This window comes from Macrotis lagotis, chromosome 3 (assembly GCF_037893015.1).
Source record: "Macrotis lagotis isolate mMagLag1 chromosome 3, bilby.v1.9.chrom.fasta, whole genome shotgun sequence".
NCBI classification, from domain to species: domain Eukaryota; kingdom Metazoa; phylum Chordata; class Mammalia; order Peramelemorphia; family Peramelidae; genus Macrotis; species Macrotis lagotis.
The window spans coordinates 151156586-151175319 of NC_133660.1; the positions used below are offsets into that span (position 1 = coordinate 151156586).

The following is an 18734-nucleotide window of genomic DNA, read 5'->3' on the forward strand; positions in this document are numbered from 1 at the left end:
ATATCAAAATGCATTTGTACTTTTAACTACATTACAAAATATAGTTAAATTGTGGAGAGTGAAAAATCCCAAAGTATGTTGTTTTACTACATATGAATTGGATGGTTGATGCAGAAAATTCCTACATCAAAGCAATCAACACGTGAATTATAACAATAATTCAGTAGAGACATAGATTTGGAGTGAAGGATCATCAGAATTCATCTAATCCAGTCTTTTCATTTTATAGACTAAAACACAAATACACACACATATACACATATATACAGGTATATATTGCAAAGAAAAATAATTGCTTAGCCTAATGTCACAAAGGGAGTAAGCAGCAGAACTTGTTTTTGAGTCAATCTTTTTATTTCAAATCCAACAATTTTTTTTTGTTTTCTAAAGCATATTAGCAATTTAAATGCATCTCATATTAGTCAAGAATTTTCTGCTTTACTTCACACTATTAGTAATTAAAAATATTCTACTTTCATATATATGTATATATGTGAATGTATATATACATATAACAGTAGGAAAAGAGTAAGCAAGAGAGAGTGTGTGTCTCTATGCATATATGAAAATATGTATGTGAATTTTTGAAGGACCTGTAGTTTCCTTGACAAAGAGGAGCTGTAAATTAGCAGACAATCTGTACTAGTAGAAGTGAAATTCTCATCAGGAGCTCCCTACATCAATGAAATTCTAGATATTTTTAAAAGTAAAGAAAATAAAAGAAATTTTAAAAAGAATCCCCCAAGGAGTAAATCCCCTTTGCCACTGCAGGTAAGTGTTCTGTATCCTATAGTCTTAGAAAATTGTTGGAAACTGAAAGAAATTTAATAACTTTTTTTCAAGAAATATAGTCATACTGCTTTTCAGGATGAATATTTAAACCCTCATTTTCTTGATGTGTTGTCCATTAAGTCAGCTTGCTTCTCTTTCATAGTTTATGTTCAATTGAGTCATTTCCTTATTATTCTTTTTTTATAGGTGGACCCTTTCTGAAGGATTATGTTAACATTCAAAGCATTGCAGCTTCTTCCATTGTTACATTATATTTCACAGATCTAGGTCAGCAGGTCAGTTGGATAACAGTAAGTACAAATTTGCATTACTTAGTAAAGCATTTCTTGACATAAACCCCTATCTCTAATCCTATTTTTTCTCTGTACTTCAAGTGGGATCAGAAGTGCCTATTACAAAATGAAGACTTGAGTCAATCAATAATGCAATTGTACTGTAGCATCAATTGCATTTCATTTTTTTTAATTTTATTTTTTAATGCAATGGGATTAAGTGACTTGTCCAAGGTCACAGTGCCAGGCAATAATTAAGTATTTGAGGCTGAATTTGAACTCAGGTCCTCCTGACTCCAGGGCCAGTGCTCTGCATCACCCAACTGCCCCAATTGTATTTCTTAATGGTATTTCTTAATGTTTCAAGAAGAATAACTACTCTTAGGAGAGAGACAGAGAGAGAGAGAGAGAGAGAGAGAGAGGAAAGGGGGTTTGGAATAAATAGATATTAGAGCGGCCAAGGGAAGAGGCACAAAGATTCATAATTTTAGAGGGAAAGAAGGGAGAATGTGAATGCTGTGCAAATTATATTCAATAGATTTAGTCCAGTAAGAGAATAAGATACATTCCCACTTGGGTTTAAAAAAAACGAACTTAATCTACAGGGAAGGGGGGGGCGGTTAGGAAAGGGGAAGATAAGAGAAGAAGGGACTGATAAAAGGGAAGAGAAGGTATAAGTGAAAATAAACTGAAATTTAAATTTTTAAAAGATAAATCAAAGGGTAAAGGTAGTAAAATTTTGATGAGAATGAATAAGACAAAAGGAAAGGGATAAATAGAAAGGGAGAAAGGTAGCAATAGAGGGAAACACAGAATTAGTAATCTTAACTGTAAATATGATTGGATTAAACTGTTCCACAAAACAGAAATAGATAGCAAAATGGATTAAAAACCAGAATCCTACAATATGCTGTTTGCGAGAAACATATTTGAAGCAGAAAGTTACACACAGGGTAAAGGTAAAAGGTTGGAGCAAATATATTATGCCTCAACTGAAGTAAAAAAAATCTGGGGTAATGATTTTAATCTCAGACAAAGTAAAAGCAAAACTCAATCTCATTAAAAGTGATAAGGAAGGAAACTACATCTTCTTAAAAGGTATCATTGGAAATGGTATTAATACTAAACACGTATGCATCCAGTGGGATAGCTTCCAGATTCCTAGAGGAAAAGTTGAGTAAATTACAGGGAGAAATAAACAGTAAAACTTTAATAATGGGAGACCTTAACCTCCCTCTCCCAGAACTAGATAAATCTAACAACAAAATAAACAAGAAAGAAGTTAAGAAGGTAAATGAAATCTTAGAAAACTTAGATATCATAGACCCCTGGAGAGAATTTAATGGGAACAAAATAGAATATATCTTTTTTCTCAGAAGTACATGGCACCTCCACCAAAATTGACCATGTACCAAGTCATAAAATCTTTGAAATCAAATGCAGAAAGGAAGAAATAAGAAATACAAACTTCTCAGATCATGATGCAATAAAAATTACATACAATAAAGGTTCAGAAAAAGATAAACCAAGAGTTAATTGGAAATTAAATAACTTTATCTTAGCTAATGGATGGATCAAACAGCCAATAATTGCAATAATCAATAATTATATCCAAGAAAATGATAATAATAAGATATCATACCAAAATTTATAGGATGCAGCCAAGGCAGTTTTGAGGGGAAACTTTATATCTCTAACTGCCTATATGAAAAAAATAGAGAAAGAGGAAATCAGTGAATTTTGTTTGCAACTAAAAAAGCTAGAAAAAGAACAAATTAATCATCCCCAATTAAATAGCAAACTAGAAATTCTGAAAATCAAGGGAGAGATTAATAAAATATAAAGCAAAAAAACCCTTGATCTCATGAATAAATCTAAGAATTGGTTTTATGAAAAAGGCAATAAAATAGACAAACTTTGGATTAAGCTGATTTTTTTAAAAAGAGAAGATAATAAAAAAAAACAGTATCAAAAATGAAAAGGGTGAACTAATCACCAATGAGGAGGAAATTAGAGATAATTTGGAGCTACTTTGCCAAACTGTATGCCAATAAATTGGACAACTTAAGTAAAATGGATGAACAGTTACAAAAATAAAAACTGCCCAGGTCAACAGAAGAGGAAATAAATTACTTAAATATACTCATTTCAGACAAAGAAATTGAATAAACTATCAATAAACTCCCTAAGAAAGTCTCCAGGTCCAGATAGATTTACAATTGAATTCTACCAAACATTTAAGGAATGATTAATTCCTATTCTACATAAACTAAAAAAAAATAAAATCTATAAAGAACTGCTTCTATTTCTAAAAGAACATTTTCTCATCAATTAAATTAAATATTTTTACTTTTTATTTTCATTTTATTTTGTATAATCTATCCCCTATTAAAATTTTTCTCTTTCTACAATGCATAATTTATCATATTATCTTTATTATAAGCTACTGATATTTTTCTTTGTAGAACCTTACTTTCTTAACTTAATTTCATAAAAATTAATTATATAAATTTTATTTCTCTCTTTGATTCTTTTGGAAATTTTACTTTAAGAAGCAGGTTTAATTCTTGCCTCTGAGACATACTGGCTATTTGAAGCTGGGTAAGGGAATTATCCCTTCAGCATCCCTTCCCTCTGATACTATAAGTGCAGAGCAATTGGTAAAATTATCTTGTTAGAAGTTCATTACCATGATCTCCCTATAGAAATGGAATCCCACTTTCATTAAGAAAAGCTTATGCCTATAAAATAGTTATTTTATAAGTGGTATTTATTTACTCATATTATTTTGTGACAACATTATTAGGTGCTACTCTCCCATTTATTTTAGGAATCTTTAAATAAAGAAGTATTAATCCAACCAACCAACCAACCACAGTATTACATGCTATCCTGAAAAGGAAAGTCTTTAGAGATATTCCAAAATATCCTTAGGGGTTTCTTATTATTATTTTCTCATTAAAACAATTCCTTTCAGAATAATAATCTTGACATTCAGAAGATTAATTAATGTTAATCAATTACGAAAAACAGTGAGACAAAAAGTCCCCAGAACTCCCCTCAGGCAATAAACAATTGACCTAATTGCCAGACAGAAAAAAGATGTCTGCTAAAAACAATACCCAGTAAAATTACAATCTCCTTTGTAAATCGGTACAAAGAACGATTATAGATGATGAAGAATATAGTCTTCTTATGCAGTAGAGGGAGAAGGAGTGAAGGGTGAAACCAGATTAAGTATTATTTAGCAAGACATATAATCAAAGTCTTTCATGGATGAAAATAAAAAGATTACTACAAAAAAGGAGAAAAATGGAATATTAGAAAAAATCATTTTCCTTTAACTATTTTCTCTTAACCTTAGTCCTGGATATGCTTAGGTGGTTAAAAATGACATTGAAGATTAAAGAAAAGCAATTAAAAAACAGTTCAATTATAATGTTTGTATAGAAGATCTGTGATGGAAATAACCCCAATGTGACAGAATTGATTATGGATTTAGAAGGTATCTGAAGGAGAAAAAAAGTTCAAAAATATAAAAGAAGAAATCACTTTAGACTTTACTAATACTGGAAAATTGTAACAAAGGACATCAATGATTATAATTCTTGCTTTTATCTATACAAAATCTTTAAATAAATCAACATTTCATAAAGGAAGAACAGAGTCATCACACTTTGCAAAGCAATATTGGACAATGGAATATATCTTTATAATTTCACAATTGACTGAAAAAATAGATTTTTATACAAATATAATAATAATAATAGCCTGTAATTTTGTAGCACTTACTAGGTGTTATTGTGCAAGTGATTTACAAATATTACCTCAGCTGATCCTAGCAACAATCCTTGGAGGTGAGTGCTATATATTAATTTTACATATGTGATAACTGAAGCAAGCAGAGGTTAAATTATTTCTTGTAGGTAATATTAAGGAAATAATTTATGTGGGAAAATGAAGGGCAAAGCAAATTAAAATACATGAATAAGATAATTTTTGTAAAGCAGTTAATGAATTTAAATCAATGTGAGCTATGATTAGTATTAATAACAATTATTTAGAGAAATATGGCTCATATAATATAAATGTTAATGGATCTTAAAAATGCTGATCACAATCTTCATGCCTGTCCATGATTCACAATTCTTATCCATGTTTCACCATAATCCTTCTCATATAAAAATGAAAATATTTATTTTTCAGTTAAAGCATTTATATTCTATCTTCCAATTGAATAATTGATGATCAAACATATTCCAAAATTTAGTTCTTTTAATATGTTTGACTATTTTTCAATAAGTTTTCATCTTTTTGTTATCATTTTCATCTCTTTGTCATCATTTTGTTATCATTTGTTTATCATGAAAAGAGTTGCAGAAAATATTTTATATAAATATTTTCTTTTTTTTTTCTATTTGGAGAATATGTCTTATATTAGTAATTTGTTTTAGGTTTTTTCAAGGAAATGGGGTTAAGTGGTTTGCCCAAGACCACACAGCTAGGTAATTATTAAGTGTGTGAGACCATATTTGAACTCAGGGGCTATTGCTCTATCCACTGAGCCACCTAGCCACCCTTTGTGTTAGTAATTTTTGAGGATAGTTATGAATTGCTTTTATAAAGCATTAATATGTCTATTTTCTCACAACTTTTTCATTATGAGTATGAGGTGGACCATGAAAGCTATTTCAGCTAGCATTTTCCTAATTATTAATAACTTTATACCACAACCTTTCCAACATTAAAGGACCCCTTCTGATAAGAAGTCCATGGAATAAGCTAGAGGACTCACTTATTTTCTTCTCACATTGTAAGCACATTCTGATTGTATATTTTTAATTTATATTTCTTACCATGTGTTCATACTGTTTTTCTTTCTAAAAAATTTTATTTATTTAAGGCAATGGAGTTTTTAGGTGACTTGCTCAAGGTCACGCAACTAGGCAATTAAGTATCTGAGCAAGGATACGAATTCAGCTGTTCCTGATTCCAGGGCCTGTACTCTCTCCAATGTGCCACCCAGCTGTCTCTCAGACTTTTTTTTCTTTCAATTATAAGTAAATAATGAGTTAGAAAATTCTTTGATAGATTATATTTTCTATATATTAAATATATGAGATCAATATGAACTTAGGTCTTCCTGACTCTAGGTCCAGCACTTTATCCACTGAGTCATCTAACTGTTTCAAAAATAAAAAAAAATCATTATTTTTGTAAACCAAAAACAACTTTTAAAGACTCCTTAACAACAAGCTGTTTTCTATACTTACATGAAAAGATATTCAAATTTCCTTGACATCTATAACAACAGAGATGACACTTATTACCAAACCCTGATGGTAAGCACCTTATGATGGCTAAAAGGGAAATTAGTTATTTTGAAAAAGAATTCATCAGTGGGATAGAGGAAATTCAGTAGAGTCCAAATTGAAGAAGAATTCATTATGTGATAAAATGCAAATAGCACTGGAATTAGATTCAGAGGATTTATATTTAACCCTATTTATCTGAACTTACAGAAGTCCTTTATCATCAATGAGTTAAAGTTTTTTAATCTACAAAGTAAAAGATTTGGTCTAAAAATATTTCTATGTTTCATTACAGTTAGAATTTTCTGATCCCTGAGATTCTTTTATTTTCAGATGACATTTTGTTGATTGAATAAGGACCCAGAACATTGTAGACACTCCTGGAATTGATCTATAGCAACCAAAAGGAGTTTGATATGTTCATTCATAGAAGACATATTTGAGTGAATAAAGCATACCTATTACACATACACTTAATTGGCTATAAAATTGAATGTAGACTAGCTATGTGACCCATGGCTGGTCACTAAATATCTTGAGAATACAGGTAAACTTTCCAAGAATATCAACTGTAGAGAAGGAATTCACCTAAATGAAAAAAGCTTTCTCATATGTTAGAAACTATATTAAGAAAAATCACAGGCCCAGACCCCATTCCTGTTAGGAATTTTATAATTCATAATATTAATTTATTATTGAAAGAAAAAATGGTCTGGAATCATGGCAAGAAGTAAAAATTAGAAGCACACAGTCCAAATATGCTTGTAATGTGAGAAGAAGGTGAGAAACTCCTCCAGCATTGGAGATGGACTTCCTGTGAAAAAGGGTCCCTTAATGGTAGAGAGATTGTGGATTAAGGTGTTAAAAACTAGAGAATTGTAAAATGAAATAGTTCTCAGTCCACTTCATCACCCTTCATATTTGCAGTGACAAAAAAAGAGAAAAATGACAATATATTATGTGGTATGAGAAGATAGATTCATTAATGCAATGATTATGAAGCTATGAACCTGGAAAGCAATTTGTAACTTTGCCACAAAAGTCTCTAATACAAAACATGTTCTCCAAAGAGATAAACTAAATAGGAAATATTTATATAAAATATATACAGCATCTCTTTCCATATTAGACCTAAAATGAAAACTAAATGATTACTGTTTATAAAGAAATAATGAAATATATTATAGTATATGGATTTTGGAATGTTATTGATCATTAAATATTTGATAGATAAAAAATAAAGACCTAAAATTTTAAACTAAAATTTTACTTGTATTTTTTAAGGACAGGGATAAAAATTGAAAACATGGACATTTATCAATATTGTTATTGGCATCTTTAAGATTCATTAAAGTGTATAAATTATATTTCTCTGGGTAATTGTGATTAATATTAATAAAAATTCTTAATATTTATATGGCACTTTAAGATTCACAAACTGCTTTAAGTTATTACTTTATTCACTCATGTAACTTTGTGTTTCTCATAATTTTTCTGGTATGAGATGCTTACTTAAATTTATTCTTGGAATTTTTATGTACTAAACATTTAATGTTGTGAGAAGGATAAAATCTTAAATGTCTAGTTTCCATAAAGAGCCTTAAAGTATAAAAAAATCTTCATATGTTATGTCATTTTGAGTAAATGATATTATTATTCCCATTTTAGGCAAGAGAAATGTGAAGCTAAGAAATCATGAGATTTACTAGGGTCACACAATGTGTGAATGTCAGAGGGAGATATTTTTGAAATCAATTATTTCCAATTTGAAGTATTCTTCTATATGATATAATAATATAATAAATGCAATTCAATATTATATAATATAATTCAATACAATATAATACAATATAATATAACATAATATAATAAATACAATACAATATAACATAACATAATGTAACATAACATAACATAATATAATATAAATATGATATAATATAAGATAAGATAATAAATATAATTTAACACAACATAACAGCATAATATGACATGACATAACTTAACATGATATGACATGATGTGACATAATATAACATAAAGTAAAATAACATTACATGATATATGATATTGTCCTATAATGAGAAAATGAGAAAGTTCTTATGAGCATCATTTTATGATGTGGAATGTAAACAGTTTAATCTTATTAATTACATTATAATATTCCTTTCCTGTTTACCCTTTTATGTTTGAATATCAAATTTTCTGTTCAATTCTCTTCCTGTTATTAGGAAAATTGGAAAGTCTATTGTTTCATTAATGTCAACCTTTTTTTTCCCTGAAAACTTTGCTAGGTACTTGATTCTTGGTTTAATCCAAGTTCTTTTGATTTTTTGAAACATCATAAGTCAAGCCCTCCAGTGTTTTAATTTAAGAAACTGTTAAGTTTGTGATATCCTCATTGTGACTCCATGATATTTTAATTATTTCTGGTTCCTTTCAATTTTTCTGCTTGACCCAGGTGCTCTGGAATTTGGCTATTATATATTCCTGTGATTTTTAATTTTGGGATCTCTCTTAAGAGATGATTGGTAAATTCATTCAATTTCCATTTGACCCTTTGTTTTTTTTACTAAGCATGGTTTTCCTTGATAATTTCTTCGATTTCTAGATCCTTTTTCTTTTTCTTTCTGTCTTTAAAAAGTAATGTCTCTTGGATCTCTTTTATAGCTCATTGCTTTTTTCAATAAGATATTTCATACTGTCCTATCATTTTCATTCTTTTGGCTTTATTTTATTGTTTCTTATTTTGACATCGAGTCATTAGTTTCTATTTGCTCAATTCTAAATTTTAAGAAATTATTTCCTTTAGTGACCCTTTTCCATTTCACCATTTCTCTTTATAAGGCATTCGCCTCTTTGACTTTTTGACCTCTTTTAACATTTTGCCTACTCTGTTTTTATTTCTTAGAGGGTTTGAGACTTTGATTTTGTGAATTTCCTCTGAGAGTATGCTTTGATCTTCCTTGTCAGTATGATAATTTTCTATTGTCTGATTTTTTTCTGTTGTTTGCGCATTTTATTTCCTTTAAATTGATTTAAGTCTCCAAAGTGGAGAGCTCACAGTCCTAAGCTGAGGTTTTTGGGTAGCTATTTTCAAAGATATTTCAAGGGACCTGTATGTTTTTAGTTCTTCCAGAGTGGTATGATCTTATGTGAGCTATGCTTTGCTCTATGAGTGGCCATAAGCACAAGTTTCTGCCTTGGAAGTGTAATGAGGTTTCTTGCTATCCAGGAACCACAAACCCTGGAATGGTAAGTTCTCCTTCTCACCCTGCAACTGCCTCCCCCAAACTGTGACCTAGATCTGAGAATGCACAAAGCAACAGAGTCCTGCTTCAGTGATTCTAAAGAGACCCCTGCAGTCTCCTGCCCAGTGGTTCAACCCCTTACTTTCAGTAGACTGAAAGATTGGGGAGTTGCTGTCATTGTTGATAAAACAACTCCCAATGCCAGCTCTTGGTTAATGGGACTGATCTAGTGTTACCTCCGTTGGACTGTACTCCTCTCTCACTCTGGTGCAACAGATCTTTTCTCCCAATCCTCTAAATTATCTTGGGCTGGAAAATGGTTTTTCTCCATCTGTTCTAGAATTTGATTTGTTTACAATCAAAATTTAAAGTGTTTGAAGGGATTTTGGGGGAGGATTCAGGTGAATTCCTTCCTTTATCGTTTCATCTTTCATATTTTATTTCTTACAAATGAGTTTTTTTTTTCCATTTTAGAATATCCTGTTTATATGTGTCTCTGTGAGCTGCCTTTCACTATTTTTGCATGCAAAAATAAAGGAAAATGATTGACTACTACGTTATTTGAAACACTTGCCCTTTATATAGATATTGTATCTAAAAGTATAGTTTAAAAATAAATAAAACTATGTTAAAATACTTGTCTTTGGTTACCTGAGCATTCAGAGAATATATTTACCCTTGTTTGAATATATAGGGAGAGCTACTTCTGCAAGTTCTATTCAGGCAAGTTCTTTTTGCTGTGACCTTACTGAAAATCCCAGCCCTTTCACCAGACAAAGGTTGAAAAGGAAAAAAAAATGTGTTAGGGAAGAATTTTTTAATAATCTCATGAGGAAATAGCTGTCTATTTTGTAATGAAAGTCACCCAGGTAACAAAAAGAGTGCTGACTATTTTTAAATCTTTTCATTGACTTACTAAAACCTTTTCTCTAAATGAAAAATTTAGGTTTACTGGGGGGAAAAGATACTGTGCTTGGCAATGACACTCATTGTTATCTAAAAATATTTGCCTACTATGTAATTTTACTGCTAATAATATCCTCAATATTGTCAAAGTTTGAAGTATATTTCAAAACAAGGAAACAATTGTATATATTATTGTTAGTTCTTTTTTCTTTAAGTATATGTCATTAAAATATATGATCATAAAAGAAACAATAGATAATGAGGAATAAGATGAGTTCTAGTTACCATTTATCAACTATCTCTGTAAAATATGACCACAGTCAAGTCATTTCATTTCTCTAAGCCCCAGTTTCTCCATTTGCAAAATCATTCTTTTATATTACATGATTATTTACGGATTCTAATTTTGTACTATGTGATGTTTTTTACTGGTTCTAATATTCCATAACTTAAACAAATATTTCTTTACAATATTTTGTAAAGTTACTGTTTTCTGTTAAATCAGAAAAAAATGATCTGCTTTTCAAAGTGAACTTTTTATAAGACTAGAAAAGACATTCAAAAAAACATTTAATCAGCCCAGTCTACTACTTTTTCCATATATAATTTTTCAATTTGAGTTATTTATGATATCTATCTTTCTTTTTTCCTTCACAAAACAGGTAAAAATGTCATAGGTTTTTGAAGACTTTCATTGTCCTGGTTTCTCACCTATTAATGAAATATAATTTGACAATCTTAAAAAGCATATGGATATCACAGTGGATAGAGTGTCAGATCTGAATTCGAATGTGACTTTAGACATTTATTAGCTTTGTGAATATAGACCAGTTCTCTAATATTTCCTCAGTTTCCTCATCTATAAAATTAGGATATTAATACTCTCTAATTCCAACGCTTGTTATGAGATATTTATAATGAAATTTTTGAACTTAGATTGCTATATAAATCTTAGTTATTTTCATCAACAAATAAGGTACTCCAAATTGAACATAAGACTTCACATATTTTCTGATAAGTAGATAATGGAATTATTACCTCCCTTAATTACAACATAAGTTTTCTAGTAATTCAATTCATAATTGCATTCATTGATTCTTTTTTATCTTCAAATTATATTGTTAACCTAAATTTTAATTACAATTAACACAGTTCCAAAATCTTCACATAAATTACTATTTAGCCCTGATTTCCTCATGCTATAGTAGAAAGATGATTTAAAAATAGAAAAGAAAAACAAAATAACCCTTTTAAATAGAAAAATTAATATTTATTCCTAATAAATTATATCTTGTTAGATTTGATCCATCAATTCATGTTTTTTCATCGAATATATCAATTATTCCTCTCAGTTTCTTTTGTCTATTTGCTCTTTGTCAACTGAAATTCTACCCAACTTTCAATGCTATCTCTTCCATGAAATCTTCCCTGAATTTTCCATTTCTTTTGATGGTCTAAATCATGAGTCTTATTTTGTTTGGGGAGAGGGCTTGAATTTCCCCATTATTAACAATTAGAACTATCAAAACACTTTGTACTACACATATGAAATTTACCATAATCTATGTTTACTAACTTTTTTTCCCTATACATTTATTATTTCTTCTATGAGATGATAAAATCTATATTAGTCTTATTTTTCTTCAGCTTTCATTAAAAACAAGTGCAAATAGTATTAGGGATGATTCTGGGATAAACTGGGTGAGAACCAAAAAAAAAGCCATCACTAACCCTGTACAAATACAAACACATAAAGACATGTATTCAAACACATTTACACACACACACACACACAAACACACACAGCTCTGGTTCTGCTCTCATGGAGCTCAGAGCCTGAAAGAGGAGACCCATGAAAACAATTATAGACAAAAGATATAATCAGAGTGATTGTAGAGAATCTCAAAGGGAAAGCATAAAGATTAAAAAAGAAATCAAGGCTTCTTACACAACATGGTATTTAACTGAAAGTTTAAAGGAGCCAAAGAAGGTATGATGTAGAAATGAGGAGGAATATAATTCCAACCATAGGGACAGATAATGAAAAGTTCAAAGTGGACATTGAATGAAATACATAGATTTGGTTAAACAGAGATCTGTCTTCATTAATGTATATTTTATAATCTATGCATATACATATATACATTTTTACATGATCCATACATAGTTGGACATTATACATATATACATAATTTTATAAACATACATGTTTATAGTCACATGGGTACTATGTATAATGCATGATATTGTAATAAATGTGCCTACACATATACAGATATGTGCCTGTAGGTATGAGAGACAGAGAAAACAAGACAGAGACACATAGAGACAGACAGAGATAGAGTCAGAGGTGGAGAAAGGAGTCAGTCAGACAGACAGGCAGATGGAGAGATAGAGAACAGAAAAGAGATATAAGAAGATTTCTGAAATATGCTGCTCAATACTTCCCTCCAAGCTGGCAAAAATCCATTAGTAAATGATCTCTGGATTAATTATTCAATAAGCAATGAATCTATTATATATTTAAACAATGCATAGTCGTCTCATTTTGTCCACAAAGATATAATGATAATCTATGTCAAATGCTTTGTGAGAATAAAAACAGACTACTACATTTTTTGAGCATTTCCTTGATTTACCAAACTAGAAAAATTCATTGTAAAAGAAATAGTTTTTTTATCATATAAATATTTTATTTGTTTTCCAATTATATACAATAGCAGTTTCTACCTATCATTTTTTGGTAAGATCTTTCAATTTTAAACTTTTCCCCCGTCTTGCCTTCCTTCCCGCTCCGCCCCCCGCAGAGAAGGTAGTCTGATAATCTTTTTACTGTTTTCATGCTATGCATTGATCAAAATTGAATGTATTGAGACAAAAAATATATCCTTGAGGAAAAAATAAAATATTTGAGATAGCAAAATAATGTAGTACATAAGACAACTTTTTTTTCCTAAAAAAATTGAAGGTAATAGTCTTTGATCTTTGTTTAAACTTCACAGTTCCTTTTCCATAACAGTATTCTCCATCAAAGATTATCCCTGATTATTGCACTGATGGAATTAGCAAGTCCATTGGGCTCAATCATCAGACCCATGTTGATGTTAGGGTGTACAATATTGTTCTGGTTCTGCTCATCTCAATCAACATCAGTTCATGCAAATCATTTTAGGCTTCTCTGAATTCCCATCCCTCCAGGTTTCTAATAGAAAAATGGTGTTCCATAACATACATATACCATACTTTGTTTAGCCATTTCCCAATTGATGGACATTCATTCAATTTCCAATTTTTCCAACAGAAACTGGACTGCTCTGAATATTTTTGTTCAAGTTATATTTTTACCCTTTTTCATGATCTCCTCAGAATATAGACCCAGTAGTGGTAATGCTGGATTGAAGGGTAAACACATTTTTCTTGCCCTTTGGACATAATTACAAATTCCTCTCCAGAAAGGTTGGATCAGTTCCCAGCTCCACCAACAATGTATTAGTGTCCCAGATTTCCCACATCCCTTTCAACACTGATCATTGTCCTTTCTGGTCATATTGACCAATCTGAGAGGTGTGAGGTGGTACCTCAGAGATGCTTTAATTTGTATTTCTCTATTCAGTAATGATTTAGAGCATATTTTCAAATGACTATGGATAGCTTTCATTTCCTAATCTGCAAATTGCCTTTGCATATCCTTTGACCATTTGGAGAATGACTTGTGTTATTATAAATTTGATTAGGTTCTCTCCATATATTTTTGAAATGAGTCCTTTGTCAGAAACACTAGTTATAAAAATTGCTTGCCAATTAATTACATAAGAAATAAGATTCTTTTAAAATTACCATGTTGTCTCTCAAATTCTTTTGCCTACATTCATAAAATGAGAGATAAGACTTTCCTATAGGTCTTTGTAAAGCAAGAGGTTTTTGTTATTGCTTTTTAATGTTACAAAACAAAAAGGTGACAACTCTTGCAATTGACTCCATTTCTACATTTATAAAGTCCTAACCAATTTTCCTTCTTGTTGGGACTTTAGGGATCCTGATAGTTAAGGTCTTCATCTCCTATAATAGGATGGACATAGCATTAGAATAACCAATGAAATGTAGGAAGAAGTTCTGGAATTAGAAGACATACCAGACCAAAATAAAAGAAAGGAGGTTTTTTTTTTGTTGTTGTTTGTTTGTTTTTGTTTTTTTTTAGCAAGGCAAATGGGGTTAAGTGGCTTGCCCAAGGCCATACAGCTAGGTAATTATTAAGTGTGTGAGGGCAGATCCAAACTCAGGGACTCCTGACTCCAGGGCCAGTGCTCTATCCACTGCACCATCTAGCTGCCCTGAAAGGAGTTCTTAATGCATAAATTCATGATCTTTGAAAGTGTATAAAATAAATGGTCCTAGAGGCATGAAAGTCTGGATTCGAAGATATCTTCAGGCACTTACTAACCATGTAGTCCTACAGAACTTACTTAACCTCAGTTTCTTCAACTATAAAATAAATGGCAAATACTTTCCAGAATTTATGAAGATCAAGTGAAAATATTTGTAAAGTATTTAACAGCATGCTTGGCCCATAAGATGCTGCTCAATGAATACTTATTCCTCTTGTCATAATTACTACTGCTTAAATTTTTCTAGAAATACAGGTAGTTGCTAGATTATCATTGTTTAAGTGTTAGTCTTACATTCAAGAGAGAACAGGATTCAAGTTTTTCCTCTGTTCAATTATTAGATGTAGGATCATTGTCAAATACCTTCACTAAAGAAGAAGCTAAATAAACTCCAACAAGATTTCTGACTTTTAGAAATCCCCTTGAAGGGTTAACACATTAATAATTTTATGTACCAGTTAATAGAAATTAATAAGACTTGCATCTTACTAAAAATAATCTTCCAGTCCTTCCAGTCCTTACCTTGATTTTATATTATTGCCTGATATTGATTGTGTTTTATTCTCTGCAACAGGATTTGCCTCCATGACCCCTTTATCTTGTAACATTTCTGAATTCCAAGACTTATGATTCTCACTGATCTAAGAAAGCATCAGCGTTTTCTTATTCCCATCAATATTTTTAATCACATCCAGATGAAGTTTACCTTATGAATACCTTGTAAAGACCCATTTAGGGTAAATGGTCATCTCTCTTGCCTCCAGCCTACCAACAAAATAGAGATTCTAGATATCTAATTCTCCGTGATTATACTACAACACACATAGCAGTAAGTCTTAACCTAATCAAAATTCTCTTCTATAATCCCTGATTCTTATTACTAAGTTCTTATTTTGTTACCTCATTGTGTTCCTTCTTTGGCACTTTTCTTCATCAACAAATGATGTTTATTTAATTTGCTGGGGAAGCAATGCTTTTATCACTGGCATGCATGGTCAACAATGGCCTGCAATGCTTCTAAATTCAATTTAATTCAATTGACTAAACAATTCTATCCTAAGGACTGAGGATATAAAGAATAAGAAAGATAGTCCCTGGTCTCAAGGATCTTATACTCTAAGAAGGGAATACTCTGTGTGGGGGCATAATTATCTGTAGATTAGATAAGAAATCTTCTCATGTCAGGGAGGAAGACAGGCTTGAAGGAGAAACATCTGTAAAAGAGTTAAGACTTAAATTCTACTTGTTTTTTTCTAAATCTATGTATTAGGTTGTAAGGAGCTATTTAAGGTTTATTAATAGAGCAGTGATGTTAATGGAACAGCATATTAAGATGAGTGTGTAGGCAACAGTATAACAAATGATTTCAGCAAAACTCAAAATAAAATTTAGAAAGGCAGAAACTTTAAGTGCATTCTTTGCAAATCATGGTATAATAAAAATTTCATGTAAAAAAGGACCATGGAAAAATAGACTAACGCTAATTGGAAACCAAATAGCCTAACTTTAAAGAATAAGTAAGTCAAACAACAAATCATAGAAACAGGTAATAATTTCATACAAGAGAATGAAAATAATGACAAAATACCAAAACTTATGAGATTCAACCAAAGAAGTTTTTAGAAGAAAGTTTATATCTCTTAATGTTTACAACAATAAAATAAATATCTGCTCAATGAATTGGGCATGCAGTTAAAAAAGCTAGAAAAAAAGAACAAATGAAAAAATCTCAAATTAAATGCCATATTAGAAAATCGGAAAGTCAAAGGAGAAATTAATAAAGGTGGAAGTAATACAGCCAGTGGACTAATAAATAAAATTAAGAGTTGATTTTATTTTTTTTAAAAAGCAATACAGGGGTGGCTAGGTGGGGCAGTGGACAGAGCACCGGCCCTGGAGTCAGGAGTACCTGAATTTAAATCTGGCCTCAGACATTTAATAATTACCTAGCTGTGTGACCTTGGGCAAGCCACTTAACCCCATTTGCCTTGCAAAAACCTAAAAAAAATACAATAGAAAAACATTTGGTTAATTTGATTTAAAAAAGGAAAGAAAAAGCCAAATTACCAATATAAAACACTGAACAGGGTAATTCACTATCAATAAGGAGAAAATTAAAATAATAATTTGAAGTTATTTTTTCCAACTGTTTGCCAACAAATATGAGTATATGAACAAAAATATTAATTGCCTACATTGACAGAAGAAGAAATAAAATACTAACCTGATTTCAGAAAAAGAAAATGAGGAAATTATTAATGAACTGCCAAAGAAAACATCTTGAGAGCCAGATCAGCTTGTGAGTAAATTCTACTAAATTTTAAAGAACGATTAATTCTATTTCTATATAGATGATTGGAAAAAAAGGTGACAAAAACATCATGTTAAATTCCTTTTGTGACACAAACACGATGCTGATACCTAAACAAGGAAGACTATAAACAAAGAAAATTATAGACCAATTTCACCAATGAATCCTGATGCAAAAATTTTAAATAAAATTTTAAATAATTTTTAAATTAAATTTTAAATAAAAAATTTAAATAAAGTTAATACTTTATTTAAAGAGAAATTACATCAATTTATCATCAAGATCATACACTATGACCAGGTGGGATGTATATCAGGAGTGCAGGGCTGATTCAATATTAAGAAACCAATAAGCATAATTGACCACATCAATGATGAAACTATTGGAAGTCATATGCTGATCTCCATTTCTCGGTGAAAAAACTTTTCATAATATACAGTACTCATTTCTACTAAAAGCCCTAAAGAGCATAGGAACAAATGGAGTTTTCTTTAAAATATGATAAGCAGTATCTGTATAAAACCATGAACAAGCATTTTATATATAATAGGGATAAGTTAGAAATATTTCCAGTAAGATCAGGGGTGGAGAAAGAATGCCCATTATCACCACTATCATTCAATATTGAACTGGAATAGTTAGCATTAGCAATAAAAGAAGAAAAATTAACTGAAGGAATTACAGTAGTTAATAAAGAAACAAACCTATTACTCTTTGCAGATGATATGATGGTATACTTAGAAAATCCTAGAAAATCAACTAAAACAACTTAAAAATGATAATAATTTTAGTAAAGTAACAGAATAAATCATCTGTAATTTTATATATTAGCAACAAAGTCCAGCAGCAAGAGATAGAGAGAAAAATTCCATTTAATGTAATTGTAGGAGCAGCTAGGTGGCACAATGGATAGAGGATCAGCCCTGAAGATAGGAGCACCTGAGTTCAAATCCAGTCTCAGACATTTAATAATTACCTAATGGTGTGATCTTAGGCAAGTCACTTAACCCCATTGCCTTGCAAGAACATAAAGTAAAATTAGAAAAAAAAGATAATTGTTGACCACCTAGAATACTTGAGAATCCACTGACAAGACAAACCCAGAGACTATATGAATACAATTACAAAACATTTAATTCACAAGTGAATTCAAAGCTAAACAATTGAAAATTTATCATTTGCTCAGGGGTAGGTTCAGATATTATAATAAAAATATGAATTCAACCAAAATTAGATTGTTCATTTAGTGCCATAGCAATCAATCTACCAAAAATATTTTATACAGCTAGAAAAACAGTAATAAAATTAATCTGGAGGAAGAAAAGATCAAGAACATCAAGAGAATTATTGGAAAAAAATGCAAAATAAAGTGCCCTTGTCATATCAGATCTAAAACTATATTACAAAGTGCAGTCATTAAAATTATTTTGTATTGGCTAAGAAATAGAGAAGTGGATCAATATAATAGATTAGGTACAAAAGAAATAGTAATAAATGTCTATAGT

At 30.4% G+C, this 18734-nt stretch overlaps 1 protein-coding gene across 2 annotated transcripts in view; it reads left to right on the forward strand.

Annotated features, from left to right (window-relative positions):
• The window catches only part of TECRL (trans-2,3-enoyl-CoA reductase like), a 175764-nt gene that overhangs the window by 126855 nt on the left and 30175 nt on the right, over positions 1–18734 (forward strand). Inside the window, exon 4 of one of the 2 annotated variants that reach the window (XM_074229344.1) lies at positions 979–1067. In XM_074229344.1, the coding sequence (XP_074085445.1) occupies positions 979–1067 (89 nt within the window). Of the gene's footprint in view, positions 1–978; positions 1083–18734 lie in introns of both variants that reach the window. The other variant, XM_074229343.1, reaches the window with a different exon arrangement.